Below are 17838 nucleotides of genomic sequence, written 5' to 3' on the forward strand. Positions count from 1 at the left end.
ATATTAACCATACAAAATAATTCGGCTAATGTAAAACTACATAGTACAATAAGTTACGAGATACGGCTTTTTAAAGTTACTGTCACCGCTTGTTGGTACAGTACACAGTACAGTACAGTTGGTACAGGTTTGGCAAACTTTACATTGCTGCTCGGTAAATTATCAAAAATTATTTACTGGGTTATACTCATATAATTAAGTGTAACTTAAAAAAACTTCTTAATTAATTATTACACATAAATTTTATATGTGGTTTTAATTTATCGCCCGTACTTATTGGATTAACACACTGTATAGTTGTCAACTTGTCAGAGGAAAACAATGACTAAGAAAAAAAAATGAGACAGCACAAGCCTGCGCGATTGCGCGCATCAGCCAGTGCTCGCCAAAGAGAATATAAATAATCACTACATGGGCAGGCGTGGCTCACTCCGCGATTTCGTCGCTTTGCTACAGGTAGCTAAAAGTACATCCGTTCCACACCAATTTTGGTGGGTACTGGGTAGCCATAAAGCCGCGTGGCGCTGTCGCCACCTAGCGGCCATATTTGTGGCCTATCCCACAAAACTTACAATTACAATACAAAGTGTCAAGTTACAAGTTTGTAATAATACAAATGTGCGTACCACAAAATATACAAGTAACAAATTTGTAGTGGAAAATTCTGACAAATATGTAAATTGTATCGACAAGTCTACAATTTATTGTATCACAAAACTTTACATGCGCTACATATATTTTCCGGAAAACGTACAAATTTGTAGCTGACAATTGTTTTGTGCTACATTAAATTGTAGTAATAACTATACATATATGTAGAATTGTACCTACAAGTTAACAATTCTCCAAACGTGTGTCGCACCCTCTTGCTACAGTTGCTACTATACGAAATAATACGAATACTATAGTAATTGCAGTATATTTTATCATATTTAGCGATTCCAACCCTTTGTACCTGGGCTTTGTTTTTGTTGTTCCCTACACTTTTTTTTCAAATTTGGGATTTTTTATGTTATTTTAACTCAGAATTACGAGCTCTTTCTATCCTAATAGGAGAAAAAAAGTGTCCTAAGGTTTTTATTTCCATTCCGTCACCATTTTTCATAGACTTTGTATGGCGGTCGCGTAATGGAAAGATCGAAAAATGTATGGAAATTTTGGGACACTCTTTTTCTCCTATTATGATAGAAAGAGCTCGTGATTCTGAGTAGAAATAACATTAAAAAATCCCAAATTTGAAAAAAAAGTGTAGGGGACAACAAAAAAAAAAACGCCCACCTACCACGAAATGTTTAGTTCAAGTAGCTAAAAAGCGTTAAAAATTGGAGATGCTAGGTGTCATGAATTTCATATATGTATATATAACCCCAATTTTACTTAGCTTTAATTTAATTTACGAAATACTCATAGGTACTGGATAAGAAAAAAATGCATATACTCAAATTGAACTTACTATCGTACGCATTTTCCAATTTTGCTACATAGTGTCCCTTAAGTATTTCCAATCTTTCTCCATTATTTCTAAATGATTTAAATTTTGCGTTATCTCATTCCATTTGTTTATTTTCACAGTGAGCGTCAATTTATCACTAAATTTACCAAAGAGAATGTTTTTGTTTTCATTTATGAGGTTCAGAATGGTCAGTTTAGCTTGCAAATCCATTGTAATGTCAGTTGGTATGTAAATGTTCGTAGATAGATCACTATATAAATATAATTAATGTAATTCCTGCGTATTGCGTATAAAGTGAAACTACCTTCAACATTAAAGAAGCAAAATAAATTGTTACATATTTGTAGTTGTAACATTAAAAATTATGTAGCTGTCGTGACATACCTTTATTCTTTGTGATACGCTTTCACAAAAATGACATATTTGTATACTGCAGACTTGTAACGAATACATATTTGTAATTATTGTGCTACATTTTTTGTTTACAATTTAACAATTTTGTCGAATTGTTTGTACACTTGTAAAGTTTTGTGGGATAGGGCACTGTGCTGATCGTAACAGCCGCGTTTTGTTAGAGAGTGAGTCTTCTGTACCTAGTACTATTATTTATTCTGTGACATGGGGCGGGGCGACCGCTATAACATGAGAAAATTGGATAGTTTAGGCCCAATTTTATACCTAGGTACTTATAATCAATGTTATGATTGTTATGTTACGTAATAATGTATTTTTATAGCCTTATTGTCGCTTTTTACACAAGTGGTTAAATATTTTCACCACATCATACCGCAAATTTCAAGTTGTTTGCTGAATGTTGGCTGATAGATTTAACTTAGTTAAAGTAAGTTTAACGATGATTTTAAATGATTATTATCTAAAAACGTTAATTTTAATTTTATTTGTAATGTTTTACAGTTTCCTCGAGTTATGCTGAAAAACTTTGTTTCAATCGGCGTGCCTTAAAACCCTCGCAACTCTTGAGATCCCACGTTTCGAACAACTCGTTAAGCTCGTGGTTCAATTTTGGAATCTTTCGCTTGCTCGGGTATCAATATTAGCACGAGCGGTTAAACAACTACGAGTATTTTACCTTCTTGTAAAACAAATAACTTCAATAGCTATCGATAAATGACGCTTCGCCTAAATAGCGGACGTCCCCAAACCAGCATAATATTGGTAATATTGGTATACTAATATTTTACTTACAGGCAGGTTGGCATTCAAGTTTTATTTCAATAATGCTTTTGGATGTTATTAAAGCAAAGTCATTAATGCGTAAACAAAGTAAACAACTTAAGATTAAAAAAAAGCGGCCAAGTGCGAGTCGGACTCGCCCATGAAGGGTTCCGTATTTAGGGGATTTATGACGTATTAAAAAAAATACTTAGATCTCGTTCAAACCAATTTTCGGTGGAAGTTTGCATGGTAATGTATATCATATATTTTTTTTAGTTTTATCATTCTCTTATTTTAGAAGTTACAGGGGGGGGGGGGACACACATTTTACCACTTTGGAAGTGTCTCTCGCGCAAACTATTCAGTTTAGAAAAAAATGATATTAGAAACCTCAATATCATTTTTGAAGACCTATCCATAGATACCCCACACGTATGGGTTTGATGAAAAAAATTTTTTTGAGTTTCAGTTCTAAGTATGGGGAACCCCCAAAATTTATTGTTTTTTTTCTATTTTTGTGTGAAAATCTTAATGCGGTTCACAGAATACATCTACTTACCAAGTTTCAACAGTATAGTTCTTATGGTTTCGGAAAAAAGTGGCTGTGACATACGGACGGACAGACAGACAGACATGACGAATCCATAAGGGTTCCGTTTTTTGCCGTTTGGCTACGGGACCCTAAAAAAGGCGGTATATATATATCTGAACAACGTTTTTAGGGTTCCGTACCCAAAGGGTAAAAACGGGACCTTATTACTAAGACTCTGCTGTCCGTCCCTCCGTCCGTCCGTCTGTCACCAGGCTGTATCTCACGAACCGTGATAGCTAGACAGTTGAAATTTTCACAGATGATGTATTTCTGTTGCCGCTATAACAACAAATACTAAAAACAGAATAAAATAAAGATTTAAGGGAGCCCCTCCCATACAACAAACGTGATTTTTGACCGAAGTTAAGCAACGTCGGGCGGGGTCAGTACTTGGATGGGTGACCGTTTTTTTTGCTTGTTTTTTTTTGCTTGTTTTGCTCTATTTTTTGTTGATGGTGCGGAACCCTCCGTGCGCGAGTCCGACTCGCACTTGGCCGGTTTTTTTTTCATTTTTGTTCATTAGCATTCAATACGTATCATAAGTAATAAAAAAGCGGATCTTAAGACAATTGGCGTGTGGTAGGTAAATTTTCAAGATTACATATTATACCTATTTAGAGATGACGTACCGTGTAGTACCTAAACCATTACAATGTAAGGATGCCTATCGGGCCTTGCCCATAAATAAATGATGCAATGGAACATATTAGATACATTTCTAGACAAGACCACAGAATAAGTAATAGTATGTATTATCATACAGAACGGACACGCACCGCCCCGCCCCGACTCGGATTACCTCGCCCGCGACATGAATGTGTGCGTAAGTCGCTCTACTGAGAGCATGTCAGGATTCCGTCAGAAACTCAATGCCGCGTGTACAGACGTGCCGCGCACACATATAAACGCAAATCATTTCTGATGTATGGCGTAGTATGGCGTGTCCGCCCTGTGACAAGACGCCAGTTCGTTGATATTTTTGCGATTAAAAAAGGTGCATGAAGATAATAATTATATTATATGTACATAAATACTTATTTACCTATTATCAATGTAATTATTGTGTTGAGTACAACGTGATTTATTTTATTACAGACATAGTTACATACCTACACGTGGAGCCCATATTCTACCGAGGTGATGATGTTCACAAATTCACACTGCACTTTATCGGCTATAAGTGTTATAACTCATATGATGATACACATTTTTAACATAGGTACTTACAGGGGGCCGATCTTTGAATTTCGACCGCTCGATTTCGTGCATTTCGTTCAATAATATCTCCACTACTAGGCATTTAAATTCTACTAATAGAATTGAAAACGAGTGGTCAATACCATTAGATTCCGAGTTTCTATCGCTCGTATTTCAAAAATTAGCATTTTGTTTTTTCCACCGATATTCGAGTGATCGAAACTCAAAAATCGGCCCCCAGGATGAAGTTTAAAAACCAGCCATACCACAGAATAAATAATAGTACATACTATAGGCAACTATAGGTACACTCTCTAACAAAACGCGTCTGTTACGGTCCGGAGCCCGGACAGATATGGCCGCTAGGTGGCGACAGCGCCACGCGCGGCTTATGGCTAGCCACCAAAATTGGTGTGGAACGGATGTACTTTTAGCTACCTGTAGCAAAGCGACGAAATCGCGGAGCCACGCCTGGCCATACTCTGCGTACTGACAGTAACTGTATAGGTCATACTGAACAACTTTCATTATGGAACCAATGCATAAATCGCTAAAAAATTTGGCTGTCCCATAGAAATCAGCGGCATCACATCAGCTGGATTGTATAAAACAGCCAAAATATTTTTCGCCATCATGAGCAAACAACTCAAAACTATTTCAATAAACATGGTTCGAAGATCAAGAGGATCTTGTTAGGTATTTAAATCTTTTAACAAATACAATGATTGATATATTTAATGCATGAATACGCAATAATTAATATTGATGGATGTTATTTAGTATTTAAGATTAATGTCTTAATTAGGAATTTCCCCCGATAACCAAACATATATTTATTTAGACAGTAGACACTAATTACACACACACACACACACAACATATATGTATATACAAACATAAATTTTATTATACCTAGCCTATTAATATTAATTAATATTTACTTTGTCAAGTTAAGAGTCAACAACTTATTTTGCTTTGTCTTCATTTCTCTTACTGTATTCAATAACCACCGTCTAGCATTATAATTTAGACTTACCTATTGCAATAACTATAATGTTATCATTTTCATATTATATTTCTCTCCTCCACGGGACAGGCATTGCCTAGTGTGGAGGTGAGTAAAAACTGTATCCAAGTGAATATTTTTCGGGAATAAACGATTTTTATTTATTTTTTATTTTTATAATATATACCTGGACCAGAATGCGGCTTGCCAATGATAATTTAAAAAGTATCACTGTGCCCCATCTTTAATGGCTATGTTTAACTGCCCGGATATACAGGATGGACTTTAGAATAATAATAATCACTTTTTATGATCTACATAATCAGGAAAAGGTATCTAAAATGAAGTTCAACAGAAATTGCAAAAAGCCAAACCGATTTGCGTTTATTTCTCCGTAATCTCATACTTTCAAACTCCTTTCAAATAATTCTCCTAAAGGTACTTAGTACTACCTTCCTCTTATACATACATCCTACAGCTACACATATTCTTTTTTTTAGAAACACATCTGTTAAATACCTAATTTAATTGTTATTAATTTAGTTGTTATCAAAGTCGACCCGCAAATTAAAGTAACCCCGGTGTACGGTACTAGACAACTTGTTTACATTTTGGTATTTCTACTGAATGCCATTTTACCAATTAAGTATATTGATAATAAATTATTTCTGATTTCAAATTAATCTTTAATTTTCTCTAACAAAGACATTAAGTAGGTACAATACGATACATTATCGATAAATCACAGTTTTATTACGTGTGTCATTATCTTTTCATTATCACTTTGCCTTCTATTTTTACAATAGATGTATTCATAACAGTCGAACTATCTACTATTAGTCTGATAGTGACCATTCACAATTTTCTCTGTGTAGGACAGCTCAGTGGCATTCACGTTGTTCAAATTGAGGGAGTGCCACTGTGTGTCCTGGACGCGGGCCATCGCTTGCCGAACAATCTTCTGCAGTGGACTCTGAGTTTGCACAAGCACGGCGTAGCACAGCACTTGTCTGCCTTGTTCATTGTGTACGCGCCAACGCAAATAGCCCCGTTGATTCTGGAAATAATAGGGTTAAAATTATTTTGGCCCGTCACAGAAAATATGTCTGTCATTAAAATATGAAGTTACTCCATATAAAAGTGGCGCTATAGTCACTAATCAGACGTCACCGCAGACATTATAATAGATATGAATTAGAGTAGGTAAGCCGAAATATAAAAAAAAAGTTGGTTACAAAACTTAAAAACAACTCATGGGCGGGTGTCCCCGAGAATTTTTTTCAAGCTATAGGGGTCGCGAGCTCGCGAGAGGTGGAGAGATTGAAAATTAGCAGCAGTAGGTACTTACTGTTCAATTCAAGCACGCCATGCTACTTGAACGTACTAATGTGATATGTCATCATTTATGTTTATGTCTGAGTAATTAACTGTGGCTTATTGTTATTTTCTTTACACCTAAGCGTCAGAGTTATCTAACATATATACTTAATTATGCTATAAGCAATTAATTTAAATTTAGTAACTACCAGAAAAACAACCTAGGTTCCGAACATCGTAGCCCTCAATTTAATTAATATTTAGAATCCATTGTTCTAAATGGAAAAATATTTTTTCATCTAAGAATAAAAACTCAGGTACGAATGGCATTGATGCATAGGTAAGTAGTTAATTTTTTGCCAATCAGGTAACTTACGGGGCCATTCTTCCTCCACTCCGTCATTGTATCCTGTATTCTATTTCTGTATTTAATGTAATAGAAGCTAAAGGCGGTGATATAATAAACAAATTGGATATTTAATAAAAAAAAAACAATCTAGTACAGAGGCTATATAGTGACACACGTAGCGTTCCTGTAACAATGTACCTACTTGTTTCAAAATCCCAAAGACGAAATAGTATTTTATGCAACCGTTGTTTAAGAGAGGTCAAAAAAGGCGAGTGGCGTGAGTAACAATTTGAGGCGAAGCCGAAAATTGTTAATAAAGACGCCACGAGTATTTTTTGACTCGGTTAAACAACGTTGCATACAATACTTTTTCTACGACCAGGCACTTACTTTGAAATAAAATAGTAAATTTAACAAATATTTTAAATTCAAGAAGTAGCAAAAATGGAGGGTACGGGCGGGAAAAGAATGAATGAATGAAATTAAAAATAAAAACATGTCTATGGTTCACTTATTTGTCAGAGATGACATTTAAAATAAGGTTGGCAAGACTGTATTTCATTCTTATTTTTTAAGTGGTCATTACACGAAGTATCGTAAAATCGGCAAAAAGATACTGCGTGAAAGCACAAATTCTTTTTTGGGGAATAGACTAAAGACTTGTCTTGACAACTATAAAGTAGGGTTTTAAAGGTGTGTGCATGACCCTTTAAATCACAAATAAAAGTACGGGAGTAGAAAAATAAACTTTTCAAACGCCGACCAGTATCGTTATATCGCCACCAAAGTTGAATCATACTGTTCAAATTTGAAATGATCCTATACTCTCATATATAAGTTAATTCATCGAGGGATTCAAATAATGATAGGTATAGGTATAGATAGAATAATTACCAGAGCCATATTGGTGGGCACCGTCATAACGCTGGTAAAAGAAGTAACCGCGTTGGTTCTTACTGGACAATGTACAGTTGCACAGGGCTCTGAAAATAAAGATATGTAGTAAATAAGAAACGAATAGGGACAATACAATGTTATAATATAAAACCAGCCAACCATAATGGAGGGTTCCCGTACCTAATAAATACGACATAAAAAGCCATACCAATGTTTATTGCTAAAAATCATAATTCGGTCAACCGATCGTGTTTTTTAGGGTTCCGTACCCAGAGGGTAAAAACGGGACCCTATTACTAAGACTCCGCTGTCCGTCCGTCCGTCCGTCCGTCCGTCTGTCACCAGGCTGTATCTTACGAACCGTGATAGCTAGACAGTTGAAATTTTCACAGATGATGTATTTCTGTTGCCGCTATAACAAATACTAAAAACAGAATAAAATAAAGATTTAAGTGGGGCTCCCATACAATACAACAAACGTGATTTTTGACCGAAGTTAAGCAACGTCGGGCGGGGTCAGTACTTGGATGGGTGACCGTTTTTTTGCTTGTTTTACTCTATTTTTTGTTGATAGTGCGGAACCCTCCGTGCGCGAGTCCGACTCGCACTTGGCCGGTTTTTTTATTTATACGCCCGGTTCAAAAGTTATAGGGAGGAATAAATCTTTTTTTTTTTAATTTTAATCTATCAACTCAAAAATGCACCTATGTTCAAAATTTCACTCAAATATACCTTATGGTTATGGTTTTTGAGATAAATGGCTGTGACATACTTACGGACGGGCAGACGGATATAACGAAACGAAGCTTTAGGGTTCCGTTTTTGTCATTTTGGCTATACGGAACCTTAATATTTTAGAAAAAAAGTAAATTAACAAATTTACCTGGAGTAACATTTGTTTTTAAGTTTATCGAGTTGATATTGATTACTACATCCTGGTCGAGTTGCGTTGATGAGAAGCCTGAAACAAGTTTTTTTAAATAATTTAACTAATTATGTACATATGTCGACCGTATAAAGGAAGGTAAACTTTATTTGTATCATTCCATAATAATTCCTAGCAGTACCTCAAGATATTTCATAATTTTCCTCGCGCTATCCCGGCATTTTGCCACGGCTCATGGGAACCTGGGGTCCGCTTGACAACTAATCCTAAGAATTGACGTATAGGCCACGAGATTAGGTTTTTATGAAAGCGACTGCCATCGCCCTTCTGACCTTCCATCAACCCAGAGGGGAAACTAGTCCTTATTGGAATTAGTCCGGTTTCCTCACGATGTTTTCTTTCGCCCAAACCGACTGGTAAATATCAAATGATATTACGTACATAAGTTCCGAAAAACTCATTGGTACGAGCCGGGGTTTGAACCCGCCACCTCCGGATTGAAAGTCGCACGCTCTTACCGCTAGGCCACCAGCGCTTTACTAAAGATACCTACTTATTATTACAAATTGGCACCTTAGGACATTGTAATAAGATCCAAAATGTATATACATCATGTGTATTTGACGGGCGCCCTTAAACTAACCAGCATAAAACTTCACGTTGACAGGAACATTCTCGCCTAAGGTGACTACGCAGGGCAGCCTCATGCCGCACCCATCTATGTTAACTTCATCCAATTCGTACGCTGATCCTGTGGACAAAGATGAAATCAATAATAAAACATCCCATAAAGTAAGTTAACCACGCTAAGTTTTCACCGATTTGTCAGTGACATGTCAGTGATATAAATAATAATAAATAATAAATAAATATTATAGGACATTATTACACAAATTGACTAAGCCCCACGGTAAGCTCAAGAAAGCTTGTGTTGTGGGTACTCAGACAACGATATATATATATATATATATATATATATATATGTATATATATATATATATATATATATATATATATATATATATAATATACAAATACTTAAATACATAGAAAACAACCATGACTCAGGAACAAATATCTGTGCTCATCGCACAAATAAATGCCCTTACTGGGATTCGAACCCAGGACCGCGGCTTCACAGGCAGGGTCACTATACCCACTAGGCCAGACCGGTCGTCATTCAATGAATAAGGTACATATCCCAATTCCCAATAGGAGCTCTACACTTGACATGAAAACTTAGCATGGACCCCGACTTTACATATTTGCGCTTTCTGCTGTTTTACCTCAGTTGATTTAAGTTGAGGGACTAGGGGCAACCCAAAATGTAACCCAATAACCGCAATCACCTGATGGATAGATACTATAGATAGATAATAATGGTGGCAAATTTACTTACATAGATATAAGTAGTAAATTAAGACAGATGTGTTTTATGCGGCGCTGCACAACTCGTGCCGTGCCGCTTTTAAAAGGACATGGACTAGTAGGTATTAAGTTGACAACGACCAGTGGTCTATAATTGACGTTATTCATTTATTCAAATCAATACGACCGGACTAACCTGTGCCTTAGGTAGATAAGTGTCTAATAATGACTCCTATATATTAAAATTCCCAGAAATCATAAATTGTTGTCAGTGCGGTGAATAATCATGAATAATATAAGTACCTACTCGTAGTCTAATTTAAATATGCACCTATTAGGTGTACTTATGATTTTACAATGATCGTCTTATGCAGTTGGCAAGTCAGCAAGATTAAACGTAAAAAATCAAACGTATAGGTCTTTGTGTATTTGTTTATAAGTTACTATTCCAATTGTAGCGCCAAACTTCAAATTAAGTAACTGTCTAAAACGAAAGCTAGGACAGGACATTGCAGTCTTCAAACTTTTCACATCAGAAGTTATATTTAGTATGTAGGTAAAATAAAAACAATTACTTACCTTACCTAGATTATTATATTTCGCGTCATTTGCTATTGGTTCTTTTTTTAGCCTAGGAATCTGTTTATTCCGCAAGAGTGTGTTAAAAGTATAGGTACCTACCTAGTTTAGGGGAAAAATTAATATATTATTGAATTATATTTTTCACATTATCTATGCTGAAGAGTTCGTTTTTAGGGTTCCGTAGCCAAATGGCAAAAAACGGAACCCTTATAGATTCGTCATGTCTGTCTGTCTGTCTGTCTGTCTGTCTGTCCGTCTGTCTGTCCGTCCGTATGTCACAGCCACTTTTCTCCGAAACTATAAGAACTATACTGTTGAAACTTGGTAAGTAGATGTATTCTGTGAACCGCATTAAGATTTTCACACAAAAATAGAAAAAAAACAATAAATTTTTGGGGTTCCCCATACTTCGAACTGAAACTCAAAATGTTTTTTTTCATCAAACCCATACGTGTGGGGTATCTATGGATAGGTCTTCAAAAATGATATTGAGGTTCCTAATATCATTTTTTTCTAAACTGAATAGTTTGCGCGAGAGACACTTCCAAAGTGGTAAAATGTGTGTCCCCCCCCCCCTAACTTCTAAAATAAGAGAATGATAAAACTAAAAAAAATATATGATGTACATTACCATGTAAACTTCCACCGAAAATTAATTTGAACGAGATCTAGCAAGTAGTTTTTTTTTAATACGTCATAAATCGCCTAAATACGGAACCCTTCATGGGCGAGTCCGACTCGCACTTGGCCGCTTTTTTTATTTTGAGCAAGTAATAAATTGATATATTATATGTAGTCAATTTAAATTCCTTATAGGCGCTATAACTTCTATGCTCAATGGACAATAAGTTTAGGTATTATGGACATATAAGTAGTATATACATGTATTATATAGTAGTATTGCTCTGAGATTAAATGGTAACTGAATTTTTTCAGATTACCTTAACTACAAAGCGGTTTGCTCTAGCAGTCGGAAATTCGGAGGTTATGTGACAAATCAGGAATACTACTCCATGTGGAATGCAGCATGCCGTTCGTCGACATCTCCCTACCTTTAGCGAATACAAATGGTGCATGTTTCAGTACAACATAAAAAATGCTATGCAAAGATAGCTGGAATTGAGGTTGGTACTAAGGCCAATTTCCTCAAATTTCAAACAAAACAAATAATGTGAACATTTAAGTTCTATAAAATAGTTCTATTTAGAACCGAATAAGTCAAAACCGAAAAAATAATTTAGAGTGTCTCGTCTATTCTACTAAGTCTCCGGAATGTTAAGTTTGAGTTGGTTTGACAAGTAAAAGTGGATAAATATTTTAATACTTTTGAAATGTGTGGGAAATGGGTTGACCGGGCGGGCGGGTGTCCAATGCGGCACCCAGTGGTCGCGTATTAAACAATGAGGTATTAGACACGGGTAGGGGTGGGTGGCTTAGCTATCTACCCCACCTACTTCATGAAATTCCTCTCCTTCCCCGTCCGGCATGTCGGTGAAAAAGCTGGTTTGCTTGTGTCAGGGTATGTAATATATATATATGTAATAAATTGATAACACTTCACTTTGCACATGAAGTGTTAAAATAAATTACCACTATGCTCTCAAATGGAGCGTGGTGAAAAAATAATATGTGGCTGAGCGCTATGCTAATTGGTCATAGTGTAGCCTAATAAAAATTATAATAATTGATAAAATTGCTACCCTGCCACAAGCAAACTTACAAATTAATTGACATTGTGTTTTTAACTCCAATAATTCAACAATTTTTTTTAAATATTAAGTTTTTTTTTAAATGACAATTTTTTTTATAAATTGTTATTATCACCTTTCCAAGCTCACAGTAACCAGGGTAAATGTTTAGAAAGCTTTTAAGTTCGGGCGCCATTGTAGTGTATAAAAATGAGAATTTTTTGAAGCGGCGATGGCCGAATAGTTGTGGTTTGTTAAGATTATGCTTTCAACACTTTTAAATGCTCAACAATAGATGCCGGATAAGGCTCGCAGCAAGACACTGAACCATTGAAATACAAGGACCTCTTGTTGCTTTAAACCTGGTTATGAGAGTAGGGATAGGGCGCTATAAAGGATAAGGCCAAATGTGTATCATGCAATTTACTTTCCAAATCGGTGACAGACCTTATTTACATGGCACCTCGCTAGATGCGGGCGCTGGGAAACAGAGAATACCCCGACCGCTGAGGGGGAACGTTAATATAGTCCTAGAGCCTTAAAAATACGGCCGCGAGATCAAACGGGACGCGAGATTTTGGCCAAAATCTAACACTAAAGTTTGGTGCACTCACGAATCCGGCGCAAGGTCGTTATCCGGAGAAACACTGCTGCTGGCCGCAGCAGGCGGATGTGGTCAGAAGGCGGCGGCCGTTCGTCGAGCCTTAACTTCTTTAAGCCAGGGCGAGAACGGTCCGCGGCAGCCGGTATCTTCGCGGGCGGGACCGCATGAAGAGCCTCGGGATCGTCAAGCGGCGCTCTGGGCCGCCTGACGCACGGTCTGCGGGTCGGGGCCGTGCCCTACGGCTATGGGACGGCGCGGGTACGCCGCGCCGTGGAGTTCGATGATGTGCGCGGGGGGCCGTGTGCTGAAACCTTGGGGTCGTCGAACGGCTGGTAGCGCCGTCCGGCACGCTGCCCACGGGCCGAAGCAGCGCCCTGCGGTGGGAGGCGGCGTCAATGCGCCGCGCCGCCAAGCTGGCGGCACACGCTGACGTGCGCGGGAGCACGACTGTCCACCATGTTTCCCCTTCGGAAGGCGGCGAAGGGTACACCGGAACGCGCACTTCACTCACGCGAATCACCCACGCGATTCACCCACGGAAACGGGCCTACATCATAGTCCGAGTTCCCACCGGCTGAGCCGGGCGGCAGGAGGAGACGTGATAATTTTTCCCACAATCGATCTAGGACAAGCTTCCAGCCCACGTCGTCCCGACAAACCAAAAAACCCCCAAGTGTTCTGACCTGTCACCTCTCGAAAAGTCCACCAACCCGTCAATTGCGTTTCGATTCACATCAATGCATTAAACTTCAAACCAACTCGAGCATTTTTTAAATCCAGTAATTCTTGTAAAATACAAATGTTCATTAATACTTGAATTATTTTAAGTTGTTAACAATAATAATTAATAATTACATCTTTTATTACTATTTCCTACATTGTTTCGTTCGGAATATCTTCCCTGCCTATGCAGTAACGAAACCTTCGTTTATTTTGACGTTTCTTCTGTCGAACGATGGAGGACCCACATATTTATGATTTATAATTTTAAGCAATTTTATAAATGATTCTAAAATACTAATTAGATTAGGATGTGACCTATTTGAGCAGTTAGAGTGGATCACAAGGATCATTTTGATATGCGCAAAGCCAGGTTCAGTCCAGTAATTTCAGCACAACCCGGGTGACAAGTTCCGTTCGAGTGGCATTCTCTTTGGGCTTGTTTCTTCGAATCTAGCCAGCCAGGAGGCGGGGTATTTTGATCAACCTACAGCTGAGAAGGTATACTACAGTTTTACATAATTGTCATACTTTGGTATATGTTATTTTGTCGGAAATGCGACACTCATTCATTGCAGGTTGTGTAGTATGTTTTTAGTATGGGAAACCGTGTAGCATCGCTACATATCATATAAGTACCTACGTTTATGTTTTACTTTTAAAAGATGCATCGAAATATGGGATTGGATATTTCTAGCGCTACAGGCCTATAGGTACTTACACTCTGTTATTAAAAAAATAAATTGGGTAAGTATGTTTTAGTTGCACACGCATTGCTACCTATATACCCCATATAGTTATCTCATATCCATACTAAGTACTTAATATTATTAAATAATATCTGGGTGACCGAGCTTCGCTCGGAAAACATAAAAAAACTCGAAAATGCGCGTTTTCCCAGAGATAAGACCTAGCTAGATCGATTTTTCGCCCCCAAAAACCCCCATATAGCAAATTTCATCGAAATCGTTAGAGCCGTTTCCGAGATCCCCGAAATATATATATATATATATATATATATATAAATATATAAACAAGAATTGCTCGTTAAAAGGTATTAGATAAAGTAGGTAACTCGTAACTCTGTCTGTTAGCTTTTTCATCACTAAACTACCGAACCGATCTTGATGAGATAAGGTATGTAAAAAGTCTATTTTTAGAAATCTACCTCTTAGAGCAGTAGGGATATGATCGATACAAGCGAGCGGATCCACCAGCACGCGGACACAGCTAGTAGGTAGATAAGTAGAACAATAAACTTCAATCACAGCCGTAATCTTAATCTTTTACAATAATTAATAACCAGAAGTCAATAGCGGACGAAGATACAAGTACTATTCAATAATTTATTGTCATCTGGGGGCACGGCAGTGCCCCCGCCAAGTCGAGCGCGAAGCAAACACTGCCGTACCATCCTTTACTGGAACCATTTCGCCGCATTTTCAGGCCCCTATTTGAGAACCTCTGGATAAGACCAGAACGCAGAAATTTTCGTCATCCAGTAAGCTATAATCACATACTTAAAATCCAAAATTTCAAGTCTGTAGGTCATTTAGTTCCGAAATTAAGCGAAAGCAAAGTTTCACTTAACACACTCATTCATTCACTCATGATCATCAGAATAGAATTAGTACTTCCCATAAACTCAGAGAGCTGAAATTTGGTACAGAGTTAGGGTTTAATGGCCACATAAAGGGTAAACCTAAAAATATTGCAATATCAGTCACGTTTTAAAGATCTAAGAACTGTATAAGTTTGAAATCCCATATAAATATATGATATTACAAAGTTACTGTTGCAGTTCCTACAAATAGTAGGTAAAGTAAAGGTACACTACGATGTACGATGTGAGTATGAATGAAGACATGTTTAGTTATGATATGTGTATACATAGTATGGGTATGAGTACCCGAAAAGAAGGACTGCCTACAAAAAGAGATGAGATCCCATCAAAAACATTACATGTAAAAAGGTGCAAGTATCGCAACGCTTTTACTACAAAAAAGTTTTGAGATGTAATGTGAAACCAAGTCGGTTATTTTAATCAGTGCCAGGGGGTGTTAAACCGTATCAATAAGATATCTTTAATTCGTAATACATATAATGACTTGGCAATCGCACATAATGCTTTACTCGTACCGTACTTAACTCGTAAATATGTGTAATGCTACTAATGCTCAAACTGCAATTAGCGCTAGCGTTACGAGTATGTTCAATTAGAATTATTTTTAATAACGACGAATAAAATTGATAGTGTATGTTAATAAATTATGGTTAACGTTTGACTTAATCGACTTAATGAGTCGACATTGTATGGCTTTTTGCGATCAACGATTTGATTTTTGTCCGCACGCGCTGCATTCCTCGATCGCGCATCGATCGTAACGAGGTAACGACCAATTGCTTCGTGTACATATTGACTAGCATTTTCAAAGCGACCGATCGTCACGATTTTAGTCAGTAATCGAAGCGATTAATCGTACCATGTATGGAGCCCCTATGTACTACGCTACGTCTATGTCGCGTAGCGTATCTAGTTAGTGTTGTATTATTACGAGTAGTCGAGTATGTTAGGTAGGAGGTACTACTTAATTCTGATGATTAATATTATTACTTATCTCTTTACCTTGATTTACAGATTACGGGAACCTTAGCTTCAGCACGCTTCAGTGAGCAGTTATAATATGTCTGTTATAAAACTGAAACTGAGTAGAGATTATTCACAACGAAAGCCTAATATGAATTTGTAAAATTGGATGTAAACTACTAATTTTAGATCATTTACCGGAACCATTAAACTTAGTACATAGAGTCTATTTTTTTATTCGGTAGACTGAAATGACATTTCATAGTATGAACATCATGTGTCATTTTATACTATGAAATGTCATTTTAGTCTACCGAATAAAAAAATAGACTTTAGTTACTTGATATGTTTTATGTTTATTTGCCTTTGGTTACTATTATTACACGAGTTATATTCATTGTTCAATTAAAAGTTCGAACACATTATATATTTTAATAGTGTTTTTTTTACTTACCTACTTCAGAAAATTTGCAGCGTACCTATTTACAAACTTTTATTTAACTCTCAATGCTTGCGAGTTGCAATTTAATGTGTTTCAGTTCCGAACCTGGGCTATAACCGCGAAAATCGAATTTTGCAAATTGCAGGCATTTTTCTATGTCACTCTAATTACGCCTGCATTGGAATAAAAGAAAAAGGTCCCCGCAATTAGCGAATTTCGTTTTTCGCGGTAGCCCCTCTGGTAGTGAATTAACCGCGGATAGGTAGCTAAAACATATATTTCTTAGAGGTGACGAAATCCTGAGATGTATCTCTATTTCCTTGTAATAATTTTGATTTGTGGGTAGTGGGTAATATCAGTTTCTAGAATAGGTTTCCGGGAATTCCGGGTAGAGCAATTGAAAAGGTACGGAACCAAGGCCTTGCTTAGAGTTGTGCCGTTTATGAGCATTCTCTGTTTTGTATGGGAATCGTTCGCGCTCGACAATATTTCCCACAATAAAAAGATAAGTAACGTTCTCGAGATTGACACAACTTTACTTAGGCTTCAGCCACTCAGCGCGTAGAGCAGTTAAAAGAACTCACCACAATCCTCAAATACCACTGCCGCTGTAACATTTCCTACCGCCAGTAGCAGTATAAGATTGAACAGAAACATTTTTTATGTTAACAATATATACTCGCGAGTGACAACAAATGCTTTTGAAACTGAAATTATATCAACAGGCGCACGCCAACGTAGGTATGTATAATAGTAGGAGATCCGGCATATATGGTCGACCTTCACCGATATGTCTGACGGATGAAACTTACATATTATGAAAGAAAATATGTTCCTGAACATAAATAAATAGGGTTGCCTAAAGAAATATGGCCAAGGCTATTTTTAATTAATTTTTGAAAAACAATTTTTTTCTTCAAATTTCACTGATCTGTCCACAATCTGTCTGACAAACTAAATAAGTTCCAATGGAA

General features: G+C 37.0%; 1 protein-coding gene across 1 annotated transcript; it reads right to left on the reverse strand.

Moving 5' to 3' along the window:
* Positions 1 to 6155: 6155 nt before the first annotated feature.
* Positions 6156 to 17619, reverse strand: LOC134655678 (uncharacterized). The gene is made up of 5 exons (XM_063511119.1): positions 17449 to 17619; positions 9517 to 9624; positions 8871 to 8948; positions 7985 to 8073; positions 6156 to 6481 (listed from the first exon to the last, which is right to left on the reverse strand). Exons 1-5 carry the CDS (start codon positions 17519 to 17521, stop codon positions 6251 to 6253), a joined length of 579 nt encoding a protein of 192 aa, XP_063367189.1. The 5' UTR covers positions 17522 to 17619; the 3' UTR covers positions 6156 to 6250.
* Positions 17620 to 17838: the final 219 nt, after the last annotated feature.

This window comes from Cydia amplana, chromosome 17, assembly GCF_948474715.1.
Source record: "Cydia amplana chromosome 17, ilCydAmpl1.1, whole genome shotgun sequence".
Classification (NCBI taxonomy): Eukaryota; Metazoa; Arthropoda; class Insecta; order Lepidoptera; family Tortricidae; genus Cydia; species Cydia amplana.

Coding starts and splice junctions, on each gene's coding strand:
- LOC134655678 (XM_063511119.1), bottom strand. CDS start 17,521: ATGTTTCTGTTCAATCTTATACTGCTACTGGCGGTAGGAAATGTTACA. Junction 9,625..17,448: donor AGTGGTATTTGAGGATTGTG/GTGAGTTCTTTT, acceptor CTTTGTCCACAG/GATCAGCGTACGAATTGGAT. Junction 8,949..9,516: donor CAACGTGAAGTTTTATGCTG/GTTAGTTTAAGG, acceptor AACTTGTTTCAG/GCTTCTCATCAACGCAACTC.